Below are 24,775 nucleotides of genomic sequence, written 5' to 3' on the forward strand. Positions count from 1 at the left end.
CCCAAATTATCACTAAGTGTTTTTTTAACAGACACTTGTATAATTCAAATGTCAGGCTTCCTCACATTAAGCAGTGTCTTTTAAGAGTACTGATTCTAGTAACAGTTGGATACGAAGGATAATGCTCACCTAAGTAATAGAATCTTCTTCACTCTTTATAGAATTAGATAATAAGCCCTCTGATGATACCAAAGAGTATTTCTTTTTGAAATGTTCACATGCAGGGTTTTTCAGAACAACTCACACTAATCTTTATATCCAAGAGCATCCTGTTGCACCCAAGGGGAAATTGTTTTAGAACTGAAAAATTTTGTTCCACATATCCACTGTTATCAGAGAGTATGCTCAAAGCATGTTTTATCAAGGAAAACACAGGGTTGTGGGCCAGTATTTAATCATTCACTTTGAGCACATTATGGGTACACTCTGGGTGGGGTGGTTAGCAAGGTTCCAAGGAGCTAACAGGACTGGGAAGGAGGAACAGAGGACATTCCAGTGCATTTCACTCAGACATCTCCCCTCTAATTTTTGGCCTTTTTGCTTTTCATCTGTGCTCTAGTCCTCGCACAAACTGATAAAAGCTTTGTTGTGTGGCTCCTCTCATCTTTCCATCAGAATGCACTCTCATGAGCAGCAAACTAATGTAAAGGTGGTCTCTAAGTAGTGGGAGAGGGATGGTCTGTGGGCTCCCCACCACACAGCGGCACATCCTGAGTTCGGTGGAGCCCCGTCATCCTAAGGGCACAGCCTCTGGTCTCTCTGTAGAACAATTGGTGATTTGAATTGCATTTCATTTTGCTGAAGAGTTTCTAGCATATCAGCAACTTGATTGCTGGCAGCTGGCCCATTTGGTACCTTTTCTCAAATCCATGATTTTTGGATGCTTTTCTGAGGTTTTCTGTATAATGCTTTTCAATAGAGACATCCTACTATCAAAAAAGAAAAAAAAAATTCCTTTAAGTCAGACAAATACCTACATCTCAATTTCTCTATATTTAATCTAGAAATAGTTCAGGCACTCTGGAAGTTTCATGGAAGTTGGGAGTCACTCAATGAATACCTCCTGAGCACCAGCGATGAGCAGGCACTATTCCAGGAGCTGGAAATAGAAGTACAATACACAAACAAGCCAAATGATGCCATTACAGTTTGATATACTATTTATTTAGTTATTAATATGGACAGCCTATTATGCAACATTATAGATCTCTTTCAAAACCTAAAATACAGTCTACTATCCAGCCCAGGAGGAGACAATGAACAAGATCATTCTTACAGTAAATGTAGCATAAGCACTCACAATAATCGTCCTTTTCTTGGACATCACAGGGAACAGTCAGTCAAAAGGTTCTTTTACCTCCACTGGGGTTTTAACTTTCTTGAATGACCGCTATTTCAGAGTCAGAAGTCCGCCTTCGAGCCCCCCACAGAGATGTGTAGCATCAGTGTTGGAGAGCAAGGAGCCCGCCTTACCTTTCAGCCAGTATTCGTCAAACTTGAGCATACGGAAAAGGCAGGTATGTCACGGGGGTGTTCTGATTAATTTACAAAGATTGTGTTTCAAAGCTCTAAAAACCCGTGTGGTGGTGGTGGTAGTGGCAGTGAAGAGTATGCTACATTTTGCCAAGGAGGTCTGCTCATCTCTCGAGTCCTGGCACCGTCACTTTTCCATTAGGCTTTAAGATCTACTGAAGTCCTCTGTGAAAAGTAGAGGTGGGAAGTGCTAACAGCTACTAGTATGAAGCCATCTGCAGAATGAACTGGACTGGCTGCTATGGCTTTTATAACCTGCTTCCTTTCTTTAGACAAACATTTCTGAAACTTTTTCTGTATGTCCTGCTAGTTCTCAAAAAAATTTAAAAGGGCTAAGACTGATGAAACTTCTGGCTTTCAAGCTGGATGATGATAAATAAAATCCATTCTCCAATGAGCTATACTCAAATTTCTCAGTTGAAAACAAATGCCAAGTGATTTTTAAAGACATGTGCTGGACAATATTAACTGATGGAAGAAATTCCGAGGTGAAACTGTACATATACCAAAATCTAAAATACAGGCAAAAAACAAGATGTATTAGTGTAATATTCTTCAACCCCTTAGTTTTCTGTTGAAAACTACAAATGTTTTCAGCATCAGGCTACTGATGATGGCCAATTAAATATGAAATTAAAAAACCTTAGGAAGTCTTGCCAAGTTTGTGGCAGTTTCAAGAGTCTACAAAGGAAGAAGAAGAAACCATAGGGTAAAGAGTGAGAGTGTTGGACTTTATTTAATTCTAGGTACCATGGATTTGACATTAGTAGGTAAGACTAACGAATAAGCAGCCATACAGGTTTTTTGGTCGCTGTGCTTTCCAAGCACCAATAAATGGAGCTTTTTTACTATTAATCCCATCTTTCATGAGCTGATCAGATCCTGCTGCATTCTCGTTTGTTTCTAATTTACCAGTACATGAGTATGCAGTTTACCAAGGGTGAGGAGCAAGTCACTGTGTAGTACCAAGTTTACGTCATCACAGGACTACAACATGCACGTTCTACTTAATGGCGCTCAAGCAACAGGAATACAAGAAAACAGTTATGGGTGGAGACTTGTTCTTGACGAATTCATGTTCACACTAACTATGGGTTTAGAAATCTTACGGGGCAGGTCCCTACAGCAGTTCTTCAGTTGGCATTGGAGCGTTACACGCATGCACAAGTGATGTGGAAGAGGATGGCGCAGAAGAGGCAGCTGGATGGAGGACAAGGGGAAATGAGAGGGATGTCGGGGGGCAGTTCTCAGCTTTCCACAGCAAGCCTCTGCTCTGTGAGAGAGGCCTGCTGAGCAACGCTTTTGTTCTCATGACTGCGAAGTTTCGACACAACGTCTAGAAAGGCCAAATCCTGTACCTCCTTGTGCAGAGATTCTGGAAGACAGAAACAGGACAACAGGTATGCTTCTATTAGATTGTTCTAATCTCACTATACACACTACCCAAAACATATACCCAGAATGCTTGGTTAAATGATGCTGAGTTATAAAAATAGATCTGTTTTAAATTTTGTGGCAAATAAAAAGGTTTTACCTCTCCAGAGGGAGGGGAAACACGTATACTTACAACAGACTCATGTTGCTGGGCAGCAGAAAGCAACACAACATTGTAAAGCAGTTATCCTCCAATTGAAAAACAAAGTTATACCTCACCTCCTTTCAACAGATTTCTGTGATAGTAGACTCCTTTTCAGATTTCCTATCTTCTTTCTCTTGCTCTATTTAACGTCAATTACAATAAAATACAGAATTCCTCTCAAGGCCAGTAAGTTTAATGTAATTAGCATTCCTCAAGCTGGTGTATTTATTTTGATAAAACTTGAGGTATAAAACCAGTTGGAGTAGCAATACTCAGATTTTAAAATAATTGATATTTGTAGAGCATTCCATCCAAAAGCAGCAGAAAACACTTTCTTCTCAAGAGCACGTGGAACATTCTCCAGGACTGACCACATGTTGGGCCCCACAGTGAGCCCTGGTAAATTTAAGTATCTTTTCTGACACAATGCTATGAGATTGGAAATTAAGAAAAACTGTAAAACATACACATGTGGAAGCGAAACAATACGCTATTAAACAACCACTAGCTCACTAATCACTAACCACTGAAGAAATCAAAGAGGAAATTAAAAAAAAAAAACCTAGAGACAAATGAAAACAAAAGCACAAAAATCCAAAACCTATGGGACACAGCAAAATCAGTTCTAAGAGGGAAGTTTATTACAATACAATCTTACCTCAGGAAACATCTCAATCTAGTTGTATCTAATGCAACTAGAGAAAGAAGAACTACCAAAAACCCAAAGTTAGTGGAAAGAAAGAAAGACTTAGCAGAAATAAATGGGACAGACATGGAGAAAACAGAAAAGATCAATGAAGCTGGTTCTTTGAAAAGATCTTGATAAACCTTTAGCCAGACTTGTCAAGAAAAATGGAGAAGGCTCAAATCAATAAAATTAAAAATGAAAAAGAGGTTATAATAGACACCACAGAAATACAAAGGATCATCAGACTACTACAAGCAACTATATACCAATAAAATGGACATCCTAGAAGAAATGGACAAATTCTTAGAAAGGTACAATCTCCCAAGACTGGTCTGTTTATATATTTTTCCATTTGTTTCTGTACTGGTGCAGTAACAAGAAATGAAATGGAAAATGTGATTAAAAACTTCCCAACAAAAGTTCAGGACCAGATGGCTTCACAGGTGAATTCTATCAGGTATTTAGAGAAAAGTTAACACCTATTTTTCTTAAACTATTCCAAAAAATCAGAGGAAGAAACACTCTCAAACATTTTATGACGCCATCATCCCTGATACCAAAACCAAAGATACCACAAAAACAAGGAATTTACAGGCCAGTATCACTGATGATCACAGACAGAAAAATCCTTAACAAAATATTAGCAAACCAAATCCAACAATACAGTAAAAGCTTCACTTGAAACTACCACAACACTGTTAATCATTATTATACTCCAATATAAAAAAAAATTTTTTTTTAAGTCAGGGGTATGTAATGTACACCATAGGGAATACAGTCAATGATACTGCATTAATTTTGTATGGTGACAGTTTATTAGACTTATAGTGGTGATCAATTCATATAAATGTTGAATTGCTATGTTGTATACCTGAAGCTAATATCGTATGTCAACTATATTTTAATAAAAATTAAAGAACAAACAAAAACTCAATACATTAAAAAGATCATACACCATGATTAAGTGGGATTTATCCCAGGGATGCAACACAACAAAGTAAAGGATAAAAACCATATGATCATCTCAATAGATGAAGAAGCTTTTGACAAAATTAAGGACCTATTTATGATAAAACCTCTCCAGAAAGTGGGCATAGAGGGAACAGACCTCAACATAATAAAGGCCATATAAAACCTACCTTACATCACAATACAAACATTAAGTCATAATAGATCAAAGACCTGAACATAAGAGCTGAAACTCTAAGAAACTTAAAACTTTAAAAAATTTAAAGAAAACCTAGGGGGAAAACTTTACATTATTAGGTTTAGTAATGTTTTCTTGGATATGCACAAAAAAACCTAGGCCACAAAAGGAAGAGAAACTGGACTTCATCAAAATCAAAAACTTCTGGGTGTCAAAGGACACAACAGTGAAAAGGCAACTCTTGAAATAGGTGAAAATATGTGTGAATCATATGTCCAGTAAGGATTTAATATATAGAACATATAAAGAATTTCAACAACCAACAAGAAACAACCCAAATAAAAAATAAGCAAAGGATTTGAATAAACATTTCACCAAGAAGATAAGATATACAAATGGCCAATGGGCAACTAAAGATCCCCAACATCACTAATCATTAGGGAAAAGCAAATCAAAATTATAGTAAGTTACCATCTGACACCCATTAGGATGGCTATCATCAAGACAAATAGCATACTAGTGAGGATGTAGAAATGGAACCTATGTGCACTTCTGGTGGGAATGTAAAAATGGTGCAGCCACTGTGGAAAAAGGTACAGTGTTTCCTCACAAAATTAAACTAGAATTTTGTATATATATGCAAACTAACTGAAAGAAGGAGCTCATATTTGTGCACACCCATGTGCAGAGTGGCATTACTCACAACAGCCACAAGGTGAAAATAATCCAAATGTCCACTGACTGGCTGAATGGATAAACAAAGTGTAATATATACAAACAATGGAACATTCTTCAGCCTTAAGAAAGAATGGAATTCTGACATGCTACACATGAGCCTTGAAAATATCATGCTAAGGGAAAATAAGCCAGACACAAAAGAAAAAATATTGTATGGTTCCACTTACATAGGGTACAAAGAGCAGTCAAATTCATAAAGACAGAAAATAAAACTGTGGTTGCCAAAAGCTGGGAAGATGAGTGACTAGGAAGTTATGGTTTAAAGTCTACGGAGTCTCAGTTTGGAAAGAAGTAAAAGGCCTGGAGAATGATAGGGATGACTGCACAGAGAAGTGAATGAACTTAATTCACTGGACTCTACACTTAAAATGGTTCAAATGGAAAATTACATGTATATTTTACATTAAGAAATGAACAATTATGAACATACTTGAAACAAATGATATCAGCTAGGAAACAGAAGATATAAGGAACAGAAATTTTTGGAACTCAGAACTATATACATGTAGTGGGTATGTGTATTGCATATATACACAGAAGTAGAATTGCTAGGTCATACAATAATTCCGTTTAATTTTTTTGAAGACACAGTGGCTGCAATAAAAAGCTTGATAGGCTCAAGAACAGAATGGAAAAGACAGAAGAAATAATCAGTGAACTTTAAGACAAAGCAATACAAATTACCCAGTCTGAGCAAAAGAGAGGTAACAAACAAGCTGGGAAAAAATGAACAAAACTTCAGAGCCTTGAGGGATATAACTAAAAAGCTCACATTTGTGTCATGAGAGGCCTTGAAGGACAAAAGGAATAGGGTGGGACTGAAAAAGTACCTGAAGAAATATGGCTAAGAGCTTTTCCAAATTTAGCAAAAGACAAAAAGCCTATATATTCAAGAAGCTGAACAAACCTTACATAGGATAATCCCAAAGAAATTCATGCCAAGACACAGTCTAGTCAAACTTTTGAAAACTATTAACAAAAGAAAGTCTTAGGACAGAAATGACACCTTACCTACAAGTAAAAAACAAATCCAGAGATGGTGGATTTCTCATAAGAAATCATGGAGGCTGGAAGAAAGTGGCATGACATCTTTCAAATTTTGAAAGAAAAGAACTGTCAACCCAGAATTCTATACAGAGAAGATATTTTTTAGAAATGAAGAGGAAATCAAGATACTCTCAAAGAAAATGAATAAGTGAGGAACAATAAAGGAAATGACAATTTGTTACAAGCAGACCTAACCTAAAATAATGGCTAAAGGAAATTCTTTAAACAGGAAGAGAATGTTTTTTTTAAAAAAGCAATCTTGGAACATCAGAAAGAAAGAACAGATATAGCAAAGACATAGATAAATACAATAGCTTTCCTTTCCTCAAGCGTTTTCTGGATTATCTTTGATGCTTGAAAACAAAAATTGTAACACTAATGTGGTTCTAAGTATATAAATGAGAAATATCACCAAATTGAAAAGACACATGCACTGGCACCTCCATGCAGCATTATTTACAAAAGCCAAGATACAGCAGCAATATAAGTGTCTGAGGGTAGATGAATGAGTAAAGAAATGATGGTGTGTTTGTATGATGGAATACTACTCAGCCATGAAAAAGAATAAAATCTTGCCATTTATGACAGTACGGCTGGACCTTGAGGGACTTCTAAGTGAAATGAGACAAAGATAAAGACCACACGATCTCTCTTATATGTGGAATCTAAATACCAAGTTCATTAGATACGGACAACAGATTGGTGGTTACAAGGGGCAGGGATTGGGGGTTGGAGAAATGGGTGAATTTTTTTTTTTTTAGTTTAAATATTAAAAACTACAGTAATTAAAAAAAAAATCCAAAGAAACAGTAAATGATTTTTGCTTACTGATTAAGCAACACACACTTTTTCCCCCTACTTATTTCCCTTCCAACTTGGATTTCATATTACAAAAAAAACCAAATTTACCAGTAGAGCAAATAATATTTCTATTTTTGTCTAACAGAACAAAAATAGAAAGAAAATTCAGAAAATACCCAAAGACAATACTCCCTAACTAACTAGAGACTTAACACAAGAGCATCTTGACCATTTATTTATTGGTCAAATTGAGAAGGGATGCACTCTTTTTAAGGAAAATTTTAACATCTGGGGGGTTGCCCAAGCAGGATTTGTGGAAAGTATCAGCAATTATTTCAAAGCAGAGGAATACTGGGACGTTAGTTGGTATAGCAGAACACAACAGAAAACACTACTATGGGCAATGCAGACAGAGCCATGTCAGCAACATCCAAAAAGATGGAGCTGCAAGCCAAGGGATTCCATGATTTCAGTTGCTTTAGCATAGCTGACACAGCTGCAAAGAAAGCCACCTTGACCTGATGCCATTACACAGTCCCCTCATTTAACTCTCCTTGTTCTGATCAAAGCTCATCAAGCAACCCTTGATGCCTGTCTGCCCTGAAGGAGTCAATGCACCAGATGTGCATTTGTGGTGCTCCGAGATCAGTGGCAGTCATGCTTCTCATTATAAATGGGTAAACCACCATTCTGGTTTTGTACCTGGATGAGGTGAGCCTATCTCAAGAGACAGATCCACTCTTGGTGTATGCAAAAAAAAGTCTACCTAGAAACCCAACCCTGCCCATCAAGGCTAAATTCCAGAGATGCTTTCCTGAAACTCACCCCCCTCTACTGCCCACCATCTTGGCTGTTACCATCACCTTGAAAGTTGCTAACCAGACAGGCCCATTTATATTCACCACTCCTCACCCAGCACCACTGCAATGTGGTGCTTATTTCCTTCACAGTCTTGGCTTCCTTGTCTAATAATTGGCAGTAATGATTCTGACAACCAACTCTGGATGAAATTACATAATCCTTAAGCATTAAAAAAAAGCACAGGGGATGACAGAGTGGATTAAAACACATGACCTAACAACACACTGCCTACACTTCAAATACAAGATACAGCAGACTGAATCTAAAAGGGTAGAAAAGGACCGAGTGACTGTTACTCAAAAGAAAGTAGGAGTAGCTATATTAATATCACATAGACTTCAGAGCAAAGACTACTACCAGAGACAGAGAGAAATGTTACATATTGATGGAAAGGTAAATTCTCTAGGAAGGCACAGTGATCCTAAAGGTATATGTACCTACCAACAGAACTGCAAAATATATGAAGCAAAACCTGATAGAACTGAAGGGAGATAAAGACAGATTAACAATTACAGTTGGAAACTTCAACACCCCTCTCGATAACTGACAGAAGTAGTAGAAAATCAGCAAGAGTATATCAATAGAAACACCAATGCCAAGCAAAAGGATCTTACTGACATTTATAACACTCACCACTCGGTAACAGCGGGATGCATGCTCTTCTCCAGTGTCCATGAAATATATACCAAGATATGCCAATTTCTTGAACAAATTCCTTAGCTAATATCATGGTACACAAAATCAGAACTTGTTCTTTATATAAAATATTTTAGGGGGTTAATGAAACTTAAACCTATTAATTTCTTAACACTGACTTTTAACCTATATAGTGCTACATAATTTTTATTACCAAGAATCTTTTGAAAGTATTTGCAATGTAAAAGTAACCCTATATCTTCCATAAATTTTAAATGCTTTTAAAACCCAAAGCCACCATTTACTATTATTTTATATTTAGTGTCAACCATATGTTGAGGAACATCAAATGACGGAGGACACACGTACCAGATCCCATGAGAGCACAGATCAGGACCATGGAATTGTATTTGATTTCAGGAGCACTTCTCTCATCTGCTAGCAGCCTGTGCAAGATCTGTACAAGCTGAGCACTTTCTAGGTCTTTCTCAGCAGTACCTGGAACATGAAATAAAGTATCAGTTATATTCACTGGGTATACACCTGGTATACTCTGGCTAAAAATTGCTTCCCCTTTTAGAAAATGATCATGTTAAACCTTCTGAAAGGAACTGATAAGCAGAAAAGATGGTATGATATACTATGTACTATCACCATCTTCAAAAATTATCATGACCAAATAGGCACATGAAAAGATATTCAGCATCACTAGTTATTAGAGAAATGCGAATCAAAACTACAATGAGGTATATCACCTCACACCTGTCAGAATGGCTACCATCAAAAAATCCACAAACAACAAATGCTGGAGAGGGTGGGGAGTGAAGGGAAGCCTCCTGGACTGTTGGTGGGAATGTAAATTGGTAGAGCCACTATGGAGAACAGTATGGAGGTTCCTTAAAAAACTAAAAATATAACTACCCTCTGATCCTGCAATCCCACTCCTGGGCATATATCCAGAGAAAAACATGGCCCCAAAAGATACATGCACTGCAGTGTTCACTGCAGCACTGTTTACAATAGCCAAGGCATGGAAACGACCTAAATGTCCATCAACAGAGGAATGAATGAAGAAGATGTGGTGTGTATGTATACACACACACAACGGAAATAGTACTCCGCCATTAAAAGGAATGCAATAAGGCCATTTGTAGCAACATGGATGACCTAGAGAGAGTCATACTGAGTGAAGTCAGTCAGACAGAGAAGGAGAAACAGCATATGACACCCCTTTACCTGGACTCTAAAACAAAATGATACAAATGAATTTCCTTACAAAACAGACTCACAGACTTAGAAAACAAACCCATGGTTGCCAGGGGGAAGGGATAGTTAACAACTTTGGGAAGGTCATGTACACACTGTGATATTTAAAATGGATAACCAAGTGCTTGCTTCGGCAGCACATATACTAAAATGGATAACCAACAAGGACCTATTGTATAGCACATGGAACTCTGCTCAATGTTATGTGCCAGCCTGGATGTGAGGGGGATTTGGGGGAGAATGGATACATGTATATGTATGGCTGAGTCCCTTCCCTGTTCACCTCAAACTATCACAACTTTGTTAATCAGTTATACCCCAAACAAAATGTTTTAGGTGTTAAAAAAAATTTTTTTTCTTTAAATTATCATGGCCAATTGTGTATCCTTTATCTCTCTTCTTATCTACCTATTCTTTATAGTCACATAATTTCCTCTATATGTATTCTAGAATGTATCTTTAAGAGAACGCTACCCTGAAATTCCTATCAAAATTCCAATAGGATTTTCTAGAGAAAATAGATAAGCTTATACTAAAATGGTGTGTGGGAAACCACAGGTCCTAAATGAGGTAAACAATCTTGATAAAGAATAATAAAGTGGGAGGAAGTCCTCTATTTGATATGATGAAGGTCACTATATAGGATCAGTTATCAAGAGCGTGGTGTTGGTGGAGAGACAGACACACAGGACAAAGGAACAGAAAGAAGACCCTAGAAGCAGACCCACAGAAATATGCTCAACTGATTCTTGACAAAATCAATTCAGTGGAGGAAAGATAGCCTTTTCAACAAATGGTGCTGGGGCAAGTAGATCCATAAGCAAGGGAAAAAAAGAAAGAAAGAAACCCTGACCTAAACCTCACATTTTATATAGATATTAACTAAAAAAAGGATCACAGACTTAAATGTAAAACTACAGGACTTTCAGGATACAAATAATCCTTAAAACTCAATAGTTTAAAAAAAAAATTAGAAAATGAGCAAAAGACACAGGTATTTAGCCAAGGAATATATAAGATGGAAAAGAAGTGCATAAAGATGTTCAACAATCGGTAGTCTTTAGAAAAGTGGAAATTAAAACTACATGAGGTATCACTACGTATCTCTCGGATTGACTAAAATTTTAAAAATTAGGGATAATATTAAATATTGGTGAGGGTAAAGAGAAAACTAAGTCACTTATACAGTGCTGGCAGGAATATAATTTTTCCAGAGCCACTCTGGAAAACAGTTTGTTATTTCTTAAAAAAACAAACATGCAGTTACCGTACAACCTAGCAGTTATAACTCCTAGGCATTTATCCAGAAAAATGAAAATTTGTGTTTACATAAAATCCTGTACATGAATGTTCTTTGCAGCCTTATTTTTAAAAGTCCCAAAGTAGAATCAGTTCAGATGTCCTTCAATAGGTGAATGGTTAAACAAGTCATGGTACATACAAATCATAAAATACTATTCAGTAATGGGAAGGAATAAACTATGGTCACACAAATCAATGACTCTTTAGGAAATTACGCTGACCAAAAAAAGCCAATTTCAGAAGGTCATAGACTATATGATTCCATTCATACATTTCTGAAATGAAAAAACAAATTTAGAAATGAAGGGTAGGTTAGTGGTTTCCAGGGATTAGGAGGGTAGGAGGCATGTGAATGTGGTTATGAATGGAGGATCCTTGGGGAATTAGAATGTTCAGATACACCTACACAGGTGATCAAGCTGAATTTAACATAAATAGAAATGAGTACAAGTAAAACTGGGGAAGTCTGAACTAGAGGTAAATTTTATCAGGGGTTGGGATGTTATACTAGGTTTGCAAAATGTTACCACTGGGCAAAACTGGGCAAACTGTGAAGGTATCTTTATTATTTCTTTTAATTGCATGTGAATTTACAATTACCAAAAAAAAAAAAAAAAAAAAAGGACTCTTTAAAATGTTGCTTTAATACTATTATCATACAAAAATTTTATAATTCCTTAATAGTATCTAAAAACCTGAAAGGATACAGGTTTGGAAAAATATGGTTTTCAAAGTGTGTTGTATGTTAAAAAGGTAGTATGGCCTTATTTTTAAATCTTAGGCTCAAGGAGCCTAGTAAAAACTAGGTGATAATGACAACAAATGTAATTATGTATTATCATTTTATATAGTTCTATGATGAGGTAATCTGACTCAGGCAAATGCTCAGTTATTAAGAAGAAGGCAAAATTAAAGCCTATTTAGAAGATGCTAGTTATGAAGGGCACAAGACCAGATTCACCCCAGGTTGGTAGGGCAAGGATATTCTAAAATTGCTTCATCACTAAGCCATTTTACAAAATCAAGTCATGAACTCTGTTTGGCATTCAGTGTCCTCACCAATTCTCACCTCTTCGTCATAGTCTCTGATGAAGTAATCTCCCCTACCCATGGAGGAAATCATAGGCTAGGCCAGGACTCAAACTGACTTCCACAGCATCTTTAACTTAAGTCACCAAAGTGACATACACCTTCTTGAAGTCTTGTGTGTGCATGCGTGCTTGCTTAATTGAGTCTGCCTCTCTGCGACCCTATGGATTGTAGCCCACCAGGCTCCTTTGTCCACGGAATTTTCCAGGCAAGAATACTGGAGCAGATTGCCATGTCCTCCTCCAGGGTATCTTCCCAACCCGGGGATCGAACCCACATCTCCTGCATCTCCTCCTTTGGCAGGCGGATTCTTTACCACTGAGCCACCTGGGAAGCTTGAAGTCTTTTCTAGCTTTAAAATTCAAGAAAATTTTACATCCTATGATTTTTTAAAAAAATCATATAGGGTTTTAAAGTTTATAACCTGTTAGGACAAAAAATTCAAATCTCTCATACCTGAAATCTGAGTAAATCTGACATTAGAGGAAGATATACCATTTTTATCTTTTGGCTTCTCCTTCCTGCGATATTCCCCACAGTGAGAATTATGGACATAAGTCATCACTTAGAACTGATCAGTTAACAGTATTTACAGTATCTCTGAAGGGAACAGGACATGTCTACTAAGTCTACAGGCCTCCTTTGTGTAAGGTAGCCTCAGGTCTTACCTCAGGCCATGTGACTTTCATTGTCTCCAGCTGACTACCTATCAGAGCTTGGTTCCTGACACAAAGTTGCCTCCCATAAACTAGATGTCTATGAGTGAGCTTTTCCTGAAGAATTCTGAGTAACAGGGATACTGCCACGAAGAGACTAACTGAATCATTTAGACTCTGCTTTGGGGGAACTCTGAGTGTACATACACAGAAGAGTGACATAAAAGGTGAAGATTTAGAATGAAGGTGATGCTATAAAGCAATAGGAACCATGGTGACAGACAGGAGACCAGCAAGAGACAGAGTCAGCAGTGTAGACAAGAGAATCTGAGTGGCTGGAAGAGTAGCAAACTCTAAACTTGCTATTGTATTCTAAATAGTGTTTCATTTTTCCATGAGGCCTGCTGAAATTCCCTAAGTGCCTAAAATCTGAGATATCATTTAAGAGTCAAACTAACATTAAAGCATTGCCTTAAAAATGTTACCAAAAGAACAACCCAAAGGGACACCTATGGTGACAATCTATAGAGTATGGTTTTCCATTTACTCAGATATAGTATAGACACACACTGGCAAAATGCTTCTGGTCAAAGGTTTTGTCTGACTTCTATTCCACGCCTGTGCTTCCTTTCATCCAAGATAAAAATAGGAGAAAATAAGTTTGTCACTGGGGTACTTACCCAATTCTAAAGCTGCTATTAGTGCCAAAGCAACAAGGGCTTCATTCTGCATTATTACATGTTCACTAGTTGCCATGGTAACTAGATGCTTGATGCCACCACTTTGTACAATGGTTTTAATTACATCCTACAATAAATAAGTATCATGAAATTATAAACTTTAATTTTAAACATAAACTGCATTACAATCAGTCAATTCACTCTTGAGTGGTTTTCTGACAGTGTCCCTATGAATCATTACATTTAACCATAATTTTTTTTCTTCATAGAAAAGAAGGAAAAAGCTTTTAGCTTTAAATAAATTCATCAAAAAATGACAACTTAAACTACCTAAGCAAAAAAGACCACTGCAGTTCATATCAAGGAAGAGAGTTTCAGAAGCTAACAAACAAAAGTGCCACTGACCCAGATGTTCACCTACCATGAGATCAACAAAACAGAATAGATCTTGGAATAATAATAATAAAAAGTTCTTCCTTTCAAATTCTTATTATTAATATAATACCAGGTGGCTGCTTTTCAGATGAATCAGGTGAAGCTTTTTATGTATGTATGTATGCATGTATCCACGTAGTCTTAAAACCTTTGTTGTATCTGACAAAGTAAGATTACATACAACAGGACTTGAGGAGAACTTAAACCAAAATTCTGTCTCCCTCATTTCTCATAGTACCTTCACCTCTGTCCTTTCCAGTGGCAGTGGGGCAGTGGGCTCCAGACTCAATAGATCTTACTGACTTTGAGTAAATTACAAAAGCTCTCTGCATCTCAGAGATATCACTTGAGATAATGTAAGTGTATATCTCACAGGTTTTTGTTATACAAAATTACATGAAAAGCACACATAAAAGTATACAGCAAAGGCTAGATGAAAAGAAATGGCTACACTTATTTCTAGTACTCACTTTTGTCTTCATCTCACTTAGGGTTTTGTGGCCTTCAAACTCAAGTCTTTGTTGGCCTGACCGCCACATGTAACAGGAATTTAAGAGTTCCAGATTCAGATGCCAAAATATGTCTGTCTGTTTTAATCTAGTTAACAGAATTATGGTTTGCCTAAACGAAACCATTGGTAAGCGATCTCATGGAATGGAGCAAAGAGTTAGGGTAAAGACTCCAAAAAGGACAGAAGAGTGATCTGGGAATAAGCAAGTTAGTTGGAATGTCAGTTCTTCCCATAGTCTCTCATTTTGATGAATGACATGATGACCCCACCTGGTCCCAAGCCCCAAACGTGGAATTATCTCTAAAACCTCCTTCTCCTTTGACCCCAATGTTGAATTCTGTCAGTTCTACCACCCATATCTTTCTCAAATCCTTCTTTTCCATCCTCACTGCTTCTATTAGGCTGAACTATATGCTATTTGTTTCTTCATGTCAAAATGGTCGAATATCAGCAATTTCAAATTACTCAACCCAAATCCTTAGTTCAGCCCTTTATCATCTCTCATGTATATTTTTGAAAGAGCTTTGTTTTCCTCGCCCCTAGTAAATAAGCTGTGGAGTCATCTTTCTAGGAAAACCAAGTAATGGCACCCAGCTGCTTAAAATCCTTTGGGAGCTTCTTAATTCTCTACAGAATCAACCTGGCACATAGTTCATCTTAATCCCCACTTCTCTTCCTCTTTGGTGACTGTCTCTGGGCCCGACAGAGTATAGTAATGATGGAGAAGAGTTAAGAGGAGGACCACAGGAATTCATTTTGCTCTTCTTTCTGAATACTTTCCATCTCGTCAACAATACGCTTGGTCCTGTCCTGGTGTCAATGAAATGGATGGGCTTTCAGGCTGCTCTAGGTGAGACCGGTGGTAGGAAGGTCCAAAAGTTACCAGCGGTTTTTGCTCCAGGGAAAGACACCAAGAGATAGCATGTGATGGGAAGGAACATTCTGTGACCAATCAGCTGGAATAGCTACTGTGGTGAAGTCAATTATTTATATGAAGGAGATTTACTCAAGACAAGGAGTACCTTTAAGATTTTTTTCTTGCCATCTTTTAATCTGTTTCATAAATAAATGAATGGTTTCCTCAGACTTACTTTTGATTTACTGTGTCGTATGAGGGCAGAGAGCAGTCTGTTTGACTCTCCCATCACACCAGCATGATCTTTGGCTTCACACCACTCCACCAAACGCTCCACTAACTTAACATTTTTTCCCAGTTGTTCAGCAGCTTCTGCTATAGGAAAGAAGGCAAACCACAAAGGAATGAGTCACTATAGGCAATCAACTAAAACAACTAGTTAAAGATGTAAGAGTGTGAAGGAAAATTACAGGTCTAAAAAACAGAACACAACAATATTGTTAAATAAGAACTGCAAAATACTGTATCTAATGGATTATTGAGATTTTTTATATAAAGTTACGGACTTTTATACAAAAAATGAAATAACTTTATACTCTTTTGGCTCAGCCTGGTAGTCTGTTAGTACTCTGGAAAACCATACCAAAGAGTTTTCAGCAGTACTCTAAGGAATCAATACACATAAAGTTTAGAATTTAGAAATAAATAAATATAACTCATTCCAAGGATTAGTTTTCATTATTGTTTCTGTAAACAGAAAGATGATCTCCCTGTTTGTAAAACAAATTAAAAATTTTTTTGAATGTTACTGTATTGAAACAATGATTTTGAAGACAAGGGAAAATCAGTATAGAAAATGCCAAAACATAAAAATTCCCTTAAGAACTGTTGGTAAATCAATCCAAAACCAGATTATACCTACAAATGAAGAGAAGTGCAATATAATTTCCATTTAAAGACAATTATAACAAGTATGGAAATTAATTAATGGGGATCTAAAACCAATCTCTTTTGCCTTTTATTTGCTACTTATCTCTATGATTACATAATTCTGAAAGCTAAAAATAGATCCTTTTTCATACAAAACATACACCTTAGGAAAGAATTTCTCTTACCTTGTGCATCTATTAACATTCTTAATGTTCCCAAGAGTTTGAACTGAACCGGGGGCATTTCAGATTTAAGGAATTTCAAAACTGCCTCCGTGACTCCAGCTGATAACATCTTTGCTTTATTTACAACTAGAGAGAGAGAGAGACTGGTTAAAATTATGTTAGCATTTTTGAGGATAATCATTCAATTTAATATAATTTTTAAGTGTCTTATTAGCTTTAAGGCTCCATGTTACATTTTTCTACTTAAAAACAATCGTATTACTTTTCTATTAATTTTAAGAATGGGATTGGGAATGGGAGGTCTGGGGGATAAATACCCTCTGTCTATAGAAGCACAACATACAAAATCACATATACTGGCTTTTAAAATCTAATTAAAAAAACTAATAATTTGTAAAGGAAATCTGACAATGTTGCCTTCATATTTACAAAAAGCATGATTTCTCAACTTTAATAAATGTCTCTTTTTACCTCTATCCTTGATCCAAGTGTGTTAATATAGATATTACAGACATTAATAAGCCATCTTAATCTGCTACATGAAACAAATTTATATAGATTGCATTTTCGTATGTTACACTATTTTTACCTAACCAGAAATTTATCATTAGAAAGTAGAATAACAGGATAGTTTTAACTATATCCTGTATTATTTCCCATGATAATGTTATTTTGAAAGACTAGTAATCCAAAAAGGCACATTAAGGCTAGTTAAAAAAAACTGTATGTCCGTACCCACTGCTATATTTAAAATGGATAACCAACAAGGACCTACTGTATAGCAATGAAACTTTTCTCAGTATTATGTGGCAGCTTGGATGTGAGGGGTTTTGGGAGAAAATGGATACATGTATATGTACGGCTGAGTCCCTTTCCTATTCACCTGAAACTAGCACAACACTGCTAATTGGCTACAGCCCAATACAAAAAGTTCAAAAGGAAAAAAACTTCATGTCTGCTTGTAGGGAAAAAAGTTCTTAAAAGTCATCTTTAGGGGATTCTATGAATTGATATTATCTTACCTCAACTGAAGATACTTTAAAAATCTTAACTATTACAGCATGATGAAAATCTGGGAGTTCACAAAACGTAATAGAATATTTGAATAATCTGAAAAAGGAAGATTGTGCTCGTACAGTCTCAGAAAACGTCTTTAACATATAATCTCCATTTATTAGTAAGAAAAACGTAAGCAATCTGAAGACTATGGCTTTCCTTTTCTTGGTCAGGGTAGGTCCACAAATCACATAAAGTAAATATCTTTCCAAAAGAGTAGACTTTCTCTCTTACACAGCTGGCTCCCGTTCTTGAGGCTTACCCGGGATGGCTAGGTTTCTGAGGGCACTCAGTGCTGCATGCTGAACCGTTACGTTGCCATCTTCTACATGTCTGTCCAATAAATCCATAAGTGTTTCTACAATGCCATTGTCTACCATGTGGATACAATTTCCATCTAAGTAACAACAGAAAACATTTTTCCCCTCTTTAAAAATATGTATAAATATTTTGTAATACTCATACCAGCCCATTATCTACATTAAGGAAAATGGAGCTATAGAAAAATAAAATGAATTCCATCTCTTTCTCACATCAGATTTGATTTTTGTTTGTTTACTGAGTGAGAAGTCTGATTATAAGATTCTTAAAATAGATAAAATTTTTAAAATTGGCCCAAAAAATCTCTAGCTGAGATCCTGACAGTATGTCAGAAGATGAGGAAGTAGAAACCACGTGCTTAACGTGTCCTCCGATTGTTTCCATTTATAATGAATTATGCCAGTGTTCTGCCAATGTTACAGTAATAGTACTCTACATTTTGTTATCACGGTTGATATTTATTTTTTAAAGCAGAATTTCTGAAACATTTATAAAACAGAATATTATAATGAATTACTATTTAACGCCCATTTAGCTTCATGAATTATCAATATTTTGCAAGTCTTATTTTCATCATTAAGGAGCTAATGATGGTCCCCAAAAAGACAGAAGGAAAAATGGAATAAGTCATTATTAAAACATGCTATAACAAGAGTTAATACTCAAATAAAATCAAATTAAAAACAAAAGTAACTCATATTTCCTAGACATAAGTATAGAATAACATACTTCCTAGTATAAGAATAAGTTTCTAGAATGAACAGCAGTAGTATCAGACTTCAGAAGTATACATGAAGTCTGGTGCCTCTGAAGTATTATTTAATATTCCAGCCTAAACCAGTAGATCACCCACACTTAAGTTCTGTAGACATAAGAGTATAAATTGAGGCACAATAATGAATACTCAGGTTATTAAAACCAAGATAAAATCTAAATCCAAAGAGCATATCCTTCTAGATCAGAAATATATTAGCATGGGACTAAAGTTTATTCATCTCTGAAGTGTAGAGTATTCAAAAAGAAGAACTTCAAAGTCACTGTTCATTATCTTTAAACTATTAGCTCTTAGTTGAAGTGCATAAAACATGTAATTTGTTGGGCAAGTCACTATTAGTATTTCAGATTTCTGAAAAATTAAGGTAGTAGTACACACAGATACTGCATATGCTTCTGAACTAGGTTTAGTACATGTTATGGCAAAGCAGAATTCTAAAATATAGAAAGCCTGATTTACTAAGAATGAACTAATATGCTTACCATTTCTGGCAAAATTTGCAATTGCCAATGCTCCAGCAAGCTGTAGCTGGTGGTTATTTGATGGAATCCAAGATAGTACCCTTTGAAACACATTACCTTTTCCTCCTTCAAATAATTTCTGCATGGATTCATCTAGAGATAAATGAAATAGATACGAGGGAAATACTTAGGAGTGACATATCCATATTCTTAACTGAATACCCAACTGGGAAATCATATACTTCACAGTCCACAATTCATAAAGGAAGAAGTAATGGCTCTTTTTATAATAAACTTTTAGTAGAGACTGGACAAAAGGGTTTAGAATTTTTCTATTCTAAATCCCAAGTAGCCATCTAGCTTTTAGATCTTTGGCATCATAGGTGTCTCTTCTAAATGACAGCTCTTTAAATACTGTGTAAGATAGTAAAGACTCCTCCTGTCCAGGTTCATTATCTCTAGTTCTCTTTATGATGTGTTTCAAAATCATCACATCAACAAGATTAAATGTGACAGGAAAATGAGAGAAAATGCCTAATGAAGTATTTATAAAAGAGACAATAAATTAAAAAAAAAATCTGACAATCATTTTCTTTTATTGGCATAAATTACAACTCACCTCCAAGAAGTAATAAAACCATTAGATCCGAAGCAGTTTTGAGCTCAGCAATATCCTCCTCTTTGTCACTATCCACTTTCTGCTGAACAATCTCCAGTAGACATTCTACCAGGCCTGATTCAACAAGCTGTAGTTTAATAGCATCTAAAGAATAATGTGAACAAAATAACCAAAATTTAAGATGAAATAGTTCTGGTGTAAGCAATTTATTGTTAAGAATTATAAGACACCAAGAAAGTACATGATTTAGATAATGCTCCTTTGAAGATTTGAGTTTCAAAAGGAAGTATCAGACAGTGCAGCTTAAATACACAGGGCTTTATTTCATTTTTCCATTTGCTATTATATCACTTTTCACAATGTCTGGCAGCACCTAAACAAATTGATTCTCAGCTCTGAAGGCAAGTAATATCTACTGTTATTCTAGAGATTATACTCACATTTAAAAGGCAACACTATAAAATATCCCACACTGTTTTATAAAACACACACAGATGATATATCAGTCAAAATATATCCACTAATGGAGTTTGAATACCAAGATATTGAAAGAGGTATTGAAAAGAGGTATTAGTAAATTTCAAAGTATATCACAAGGTATGTATATTTGGATTCATATTTATACATTGTTATTTTTCTAGGGCAGTTAATTTATAACTTTCTGAACTTGAAAAGTCATGTTTTAAAAACGGGCTTCAGGTCTTCATTAATTTGAAGCTTTCTCAAGTGATGGGAACGTAGTTCATTATATTATATTTGCTCTACATTTGAATAGAGCAAAATTTTCATAATAAAAGTGGAAAGAAAAAATAACTTTGAAATTTTTTGATGGATAACTAACAAACTAAGGAATTTTAGACAGATTTTACATCCCAATTGTATTTTAAAATACTATCTTCATAGCAAACTATATTTGTCTATCGAATCAATAGTTTACACTCCTAATATCTTAAATATTCTTTCATTATAGAACATATTTCACTGAAGATTTTATATTCACGTTCATATCTGTCTCCCCCAATTCAGCAGATATTGTATATACTTCATTCATCCTTGTGTTTTAACCTAAATTGGTCTACTTAAATATTTTGGGTATATTTGATACTACTTAAGATAAATGTTGATCAACTGAACTTAGAAATGCATTAGCTACACAGATATTTTCAAACTTAATTTTATTGTTTAGTCAGATTTTATTTTAGCCTTCAGTTTCCCTAAGCTGTATATGCATATATCTACAGCAAGGACAGTGTAAGCGTGTTACTTGGGAGAAACAGACCATTTTTCTTTTTTCCAAACTTAAGATTTTCTCTTTCAGACCATTTTAATGTGTAAAAATTTGGCCTTTTTTCCCTATCACTAGGACCCCTGATCTTCTTTGGCATATTATTTCAGAATATACAGAATATTCAACCTGGAATATTTTTTTATAAAGTATACTTGCACTGTGCCATGCTGAAAGTAGGGCGTTTCCTTGGTTACAGAATGATAGAACTAGAAATATGTGGTGACTGGAATTGAAAGCCATGACGAAAAAGCCTTAAAAAATACAAAAAACCTTGAATTACAGAAATCCCAGTTTAAATGTTGGAATCACTCTCCTTTGCATACAAGGAAACCAAGGATGATATGCTAAGGATAGTCCAGACACAAATTTTCAAAGTTATCATTCAGTCCACTTCACAGTTATAAAACACAACAAGTGAAGATAGTGGAGAACAAAACAAATAAATAAAAACAGTTATTATGAAAGACTGCAAGGAAGGTTACAGGTCATTCTCTGGCATAAAACTACCTGAAGGTCACATTGAAAATTTCCTATTTGGCCAAACCACCAAATGAGATGAAAAATAAATTCCTCCTATAAGATCTAAGGCATGCAGAAAATATGACATGTGCTAAGGTTAAACTATGAGATCTTTCTTCTCAAAGTTTAACTGTAATCACACATATATATGGGACACTTAAAATGCCTTATTAAAAAGGATGAGCAAGGCATTCTGCCAAAGAAGAAAGCCTAGCACACTTTTATCAGTACCATTCTGCCCAAGGACATCTACTTATATCACTACTATTTATGTATCATGTTTTATATATATATATGTATGTGTATGTGTATGTGTATGTGTATATCTGTATGACTGTATATTTAAAAGTCTTTTCTAAGTGGTGGAAAAATCCCACAAATTCAACAAAGTGCATAAATATATGTTATGCATAAGTGTGAAAGTTGCTCAGTTGTGTCTGACTCTTTGCGACCCCATGGACTATACATACAGTCCACAGAATTCTCCAGGCCAGAATACTGGAGTGGGTAGCCTTTCCCTTCTCCAGGGGATCTTCCCAACCCAGGGATCAAACCTAGGTCTCCCACATTGCAGGTGGATTCTTTACCAGCTGAGTCACAAGGGAAGCCCAAGAATACTGGAGTGGGTAGCCTAACCCTTCTCCAGCGGATCTTTCTGACCCAGGAATTGAACCGGGGTCTCCTGCATTGCAGGCAGATTCTTTACCAACTGAGCTATCAGGGAAGTCCTTACGTTATACTTAATCAACTATTATTATTAAATACATTAAATAACCACAGAACTATCACCTAAATCAAGAAATCCATCACCAAAAACCCGAGAAACCCCTGTGTGACTTTTTCCTGTCACATATGTCCCTTTCAAATCACTACCCTGATTTTTTTTACCCTGATTTTTAAAGGTAATAGTATCCATACATATCCATACTTTTACAGTTTCACCAAATAATCATCCCTTAAAAACTATAGCTTAATTTCAGCTTTTTTTGAAACTTCATGTAAATGGAATCATGTATTTTTCAGTGCTGGCTTTTTCTTTTTAATATGTTTATAGGACTCATCTACACTATTGGTTATGGCTGTCTTCATTCCTTTCCATAACTGTATTTTTCCATAATATGGATATACCATGTTAATCTACTGTTAATGGATACAAGTTGTTTAAATATTTCATTACTATAAACAATGCTGTTATGAACATTCCTGGAATGGCTCCTGGTGTACATGAACATGTTTCTGGGTATACACCTAACAGCAGAATTTTTGGATCACTGGGAACACGTACCTCTAACTCAGTAGAGACTGTTCTCCAAATTATACCAATTTAGTACTCTTGCCTGGAAAATCCCATGGATGGAGGAGCCTGGTAGGCTGCAGTCCATGGGGCTGCGAAGAGTCGGACATGACTGAGCGACTTCACTTTCACTTTTCACTTTTATGCACTGGAGAAGGAAATGGCAACCCACTTCAGTGTTCTTGCCTGGAGAATCCCAGGGATGGGGTCGCACAGAGTCGGACATGACTGAAGTTAACTTAGCAGCAGTAGCAGTATAGTCCCATCAGCATTTAATGAGTTTCCATTGTTCCACACCTTCATCAACACTTGGTATTATCATTTTTTCCAGTGAATACATAGTGGTATTTTATTGTGGTTTTATTTTGCATTCCCTAATTTTTAATGAGTTGAGCATATTTTTATGTGTTCATTAGCTACTTGGATTTTATCTTTTGTCAAAGGCCTTCTCAAATCATTTGCACGTGTTCACCACTGAATTTTCTACATTTCTCTTAATGATTTGGGGGTGTTTTTCTACATGGTATACACATCAGCCCTCTGCTGGTGACACGTGTTGTAAATATCATCTCATCTACAGTCATGCTTTTCTCAAATTTTTATTTTTAAAATAACCAAATTTATCATTTTTTCCTTTCAGTTAAGCTTTTTGTGACATAAAATTTTCTGTATGCAAGCCTGTGATGCTATTCTCCTATCTCATGTTTTAAGATAAACTTTCTTATTTCAACTTTTACATTCAATAATGTATCTGAAATGAAAATTTTAAAATAGTAAAAAGTGGGATTGTATGTGTGTCTCCAATTGTATTTTCTACATTTCTAGCACCATTTATTTAACAAACCGTCCTTTCCATATAGCTCCATAGTGGTACCTTTTTTTCTTAGTAAAATAAACATCTACTAATGCATCTATTTGTTTCTGGGTTATCCTGTTCCACTGGTTTTCCTGTCCATCTTTGAACCAATACTACATTGTCTTTTAAATATAGTAAGAGTTTTATCAGAATAAAACTTTATTATTGTTATGAAGTAAAAACCAGTTCTGCTCCCTTGTTCTCTTTCACATTATCTTGACTATTCTTGGTCTTTGGGATTGTGATGAGAACTGCAGTTAAGTCTTCAGATCAGTATGGGGCAATATAACATCATTACAGAATACATATAGCTTTCTGTTTATTTAGATCTTAGTTTCTCTTGATGATTTTCTACAGTTTTCTGCCAGAGATCTTAGACATCTTTTATTAATCTATTCTTAAGTACTTCTTCTTTTTTTTTTCTTTAAAGCCACTCAGCTTGCAGGATCTTAGCTCCCAGACCAGGGATCAAATGCGGGGCCCCCAGCAGTGAAAGCACAGAGTCCTCCTGACCACTGGACTACCAAGAATTCCCTTAAATATTTTGTTTTTATACTATAGGAAACAACGTATTTTAAAAATGTATTTTCTGTTTTGGCTGGTATGTAAAAATACAATGCTTTGGGTTTTCAGATATATTTCTTTC

The 24,775-nt window shown here is 35.7% G+C and overlaps 1 protein-coding gene across 5 annotated transcripts in view; it reads right to left on the reverse strand.

Annotated features, from left to right (window-relative positions):
• Positions 1–1,142: 1,142 nt before the first annotated feature.
• Positions 1,143–24,775, reverse strand: part of RAP1GDS1 (Rap1 GTPase-GDP dissociation stimulator 1) — a 152,310-nt gene continuing 128,677 nt past the window's right edge. For 4 of the 5 annotated variants that reach the window (XM_043870714.1, XM_043870713.1, XM_043870710.1 and 1 more), the window contains 8 exons: positions 20,173–20,316; positions 19,575–19,706; positions 18,259–18,393; positions 16,941–17,066; positions 16,061–16,200; positions 14,024–14,150; positions 9,400–9,528; positions 1,143–2,908 (listed from right to left, as the gene is read on the reverse strand). In XM_043870714.1, the coding sequence (XP_043726649.1) occupies positions 2,781–2,908; positions 9,400–9,528; positions 14,024–14,150; positions 16,061–16,200; positions 16,941–17,066; positions 18,259–18,393; positions 19,575–19,706; positions 20,173–20,316 (1,061 nt within the window). In that variant the 3' untranslated portion in view covers positions 1,143–2,780. The remainder of the gene's footprint in view (positions 2,909–9,399; positions 9,529–14,023; positions 14,151–16,060; positions 16,201–16,940; positions 17,067–18,258; positions 18,394–19,574; positions 19,707–20,172; positions 20,317–24,775) is intronic. The other variant, XM_043870712.1, reaches the window with a different exon arrangement.

This window comes from Cervus elaphus, chromosome 17, assembly GCF_910594005.1.
Source record: "Cervus elaphus chromosome 17, mCerEla1.1, whole genome shotgun sequence".
Lineage (NCBI taxonomy): Eukaryota > Metazoa > Chordata > Mammalia > Artiodactyla > Cervidae > Cervus > Cervus elaphus.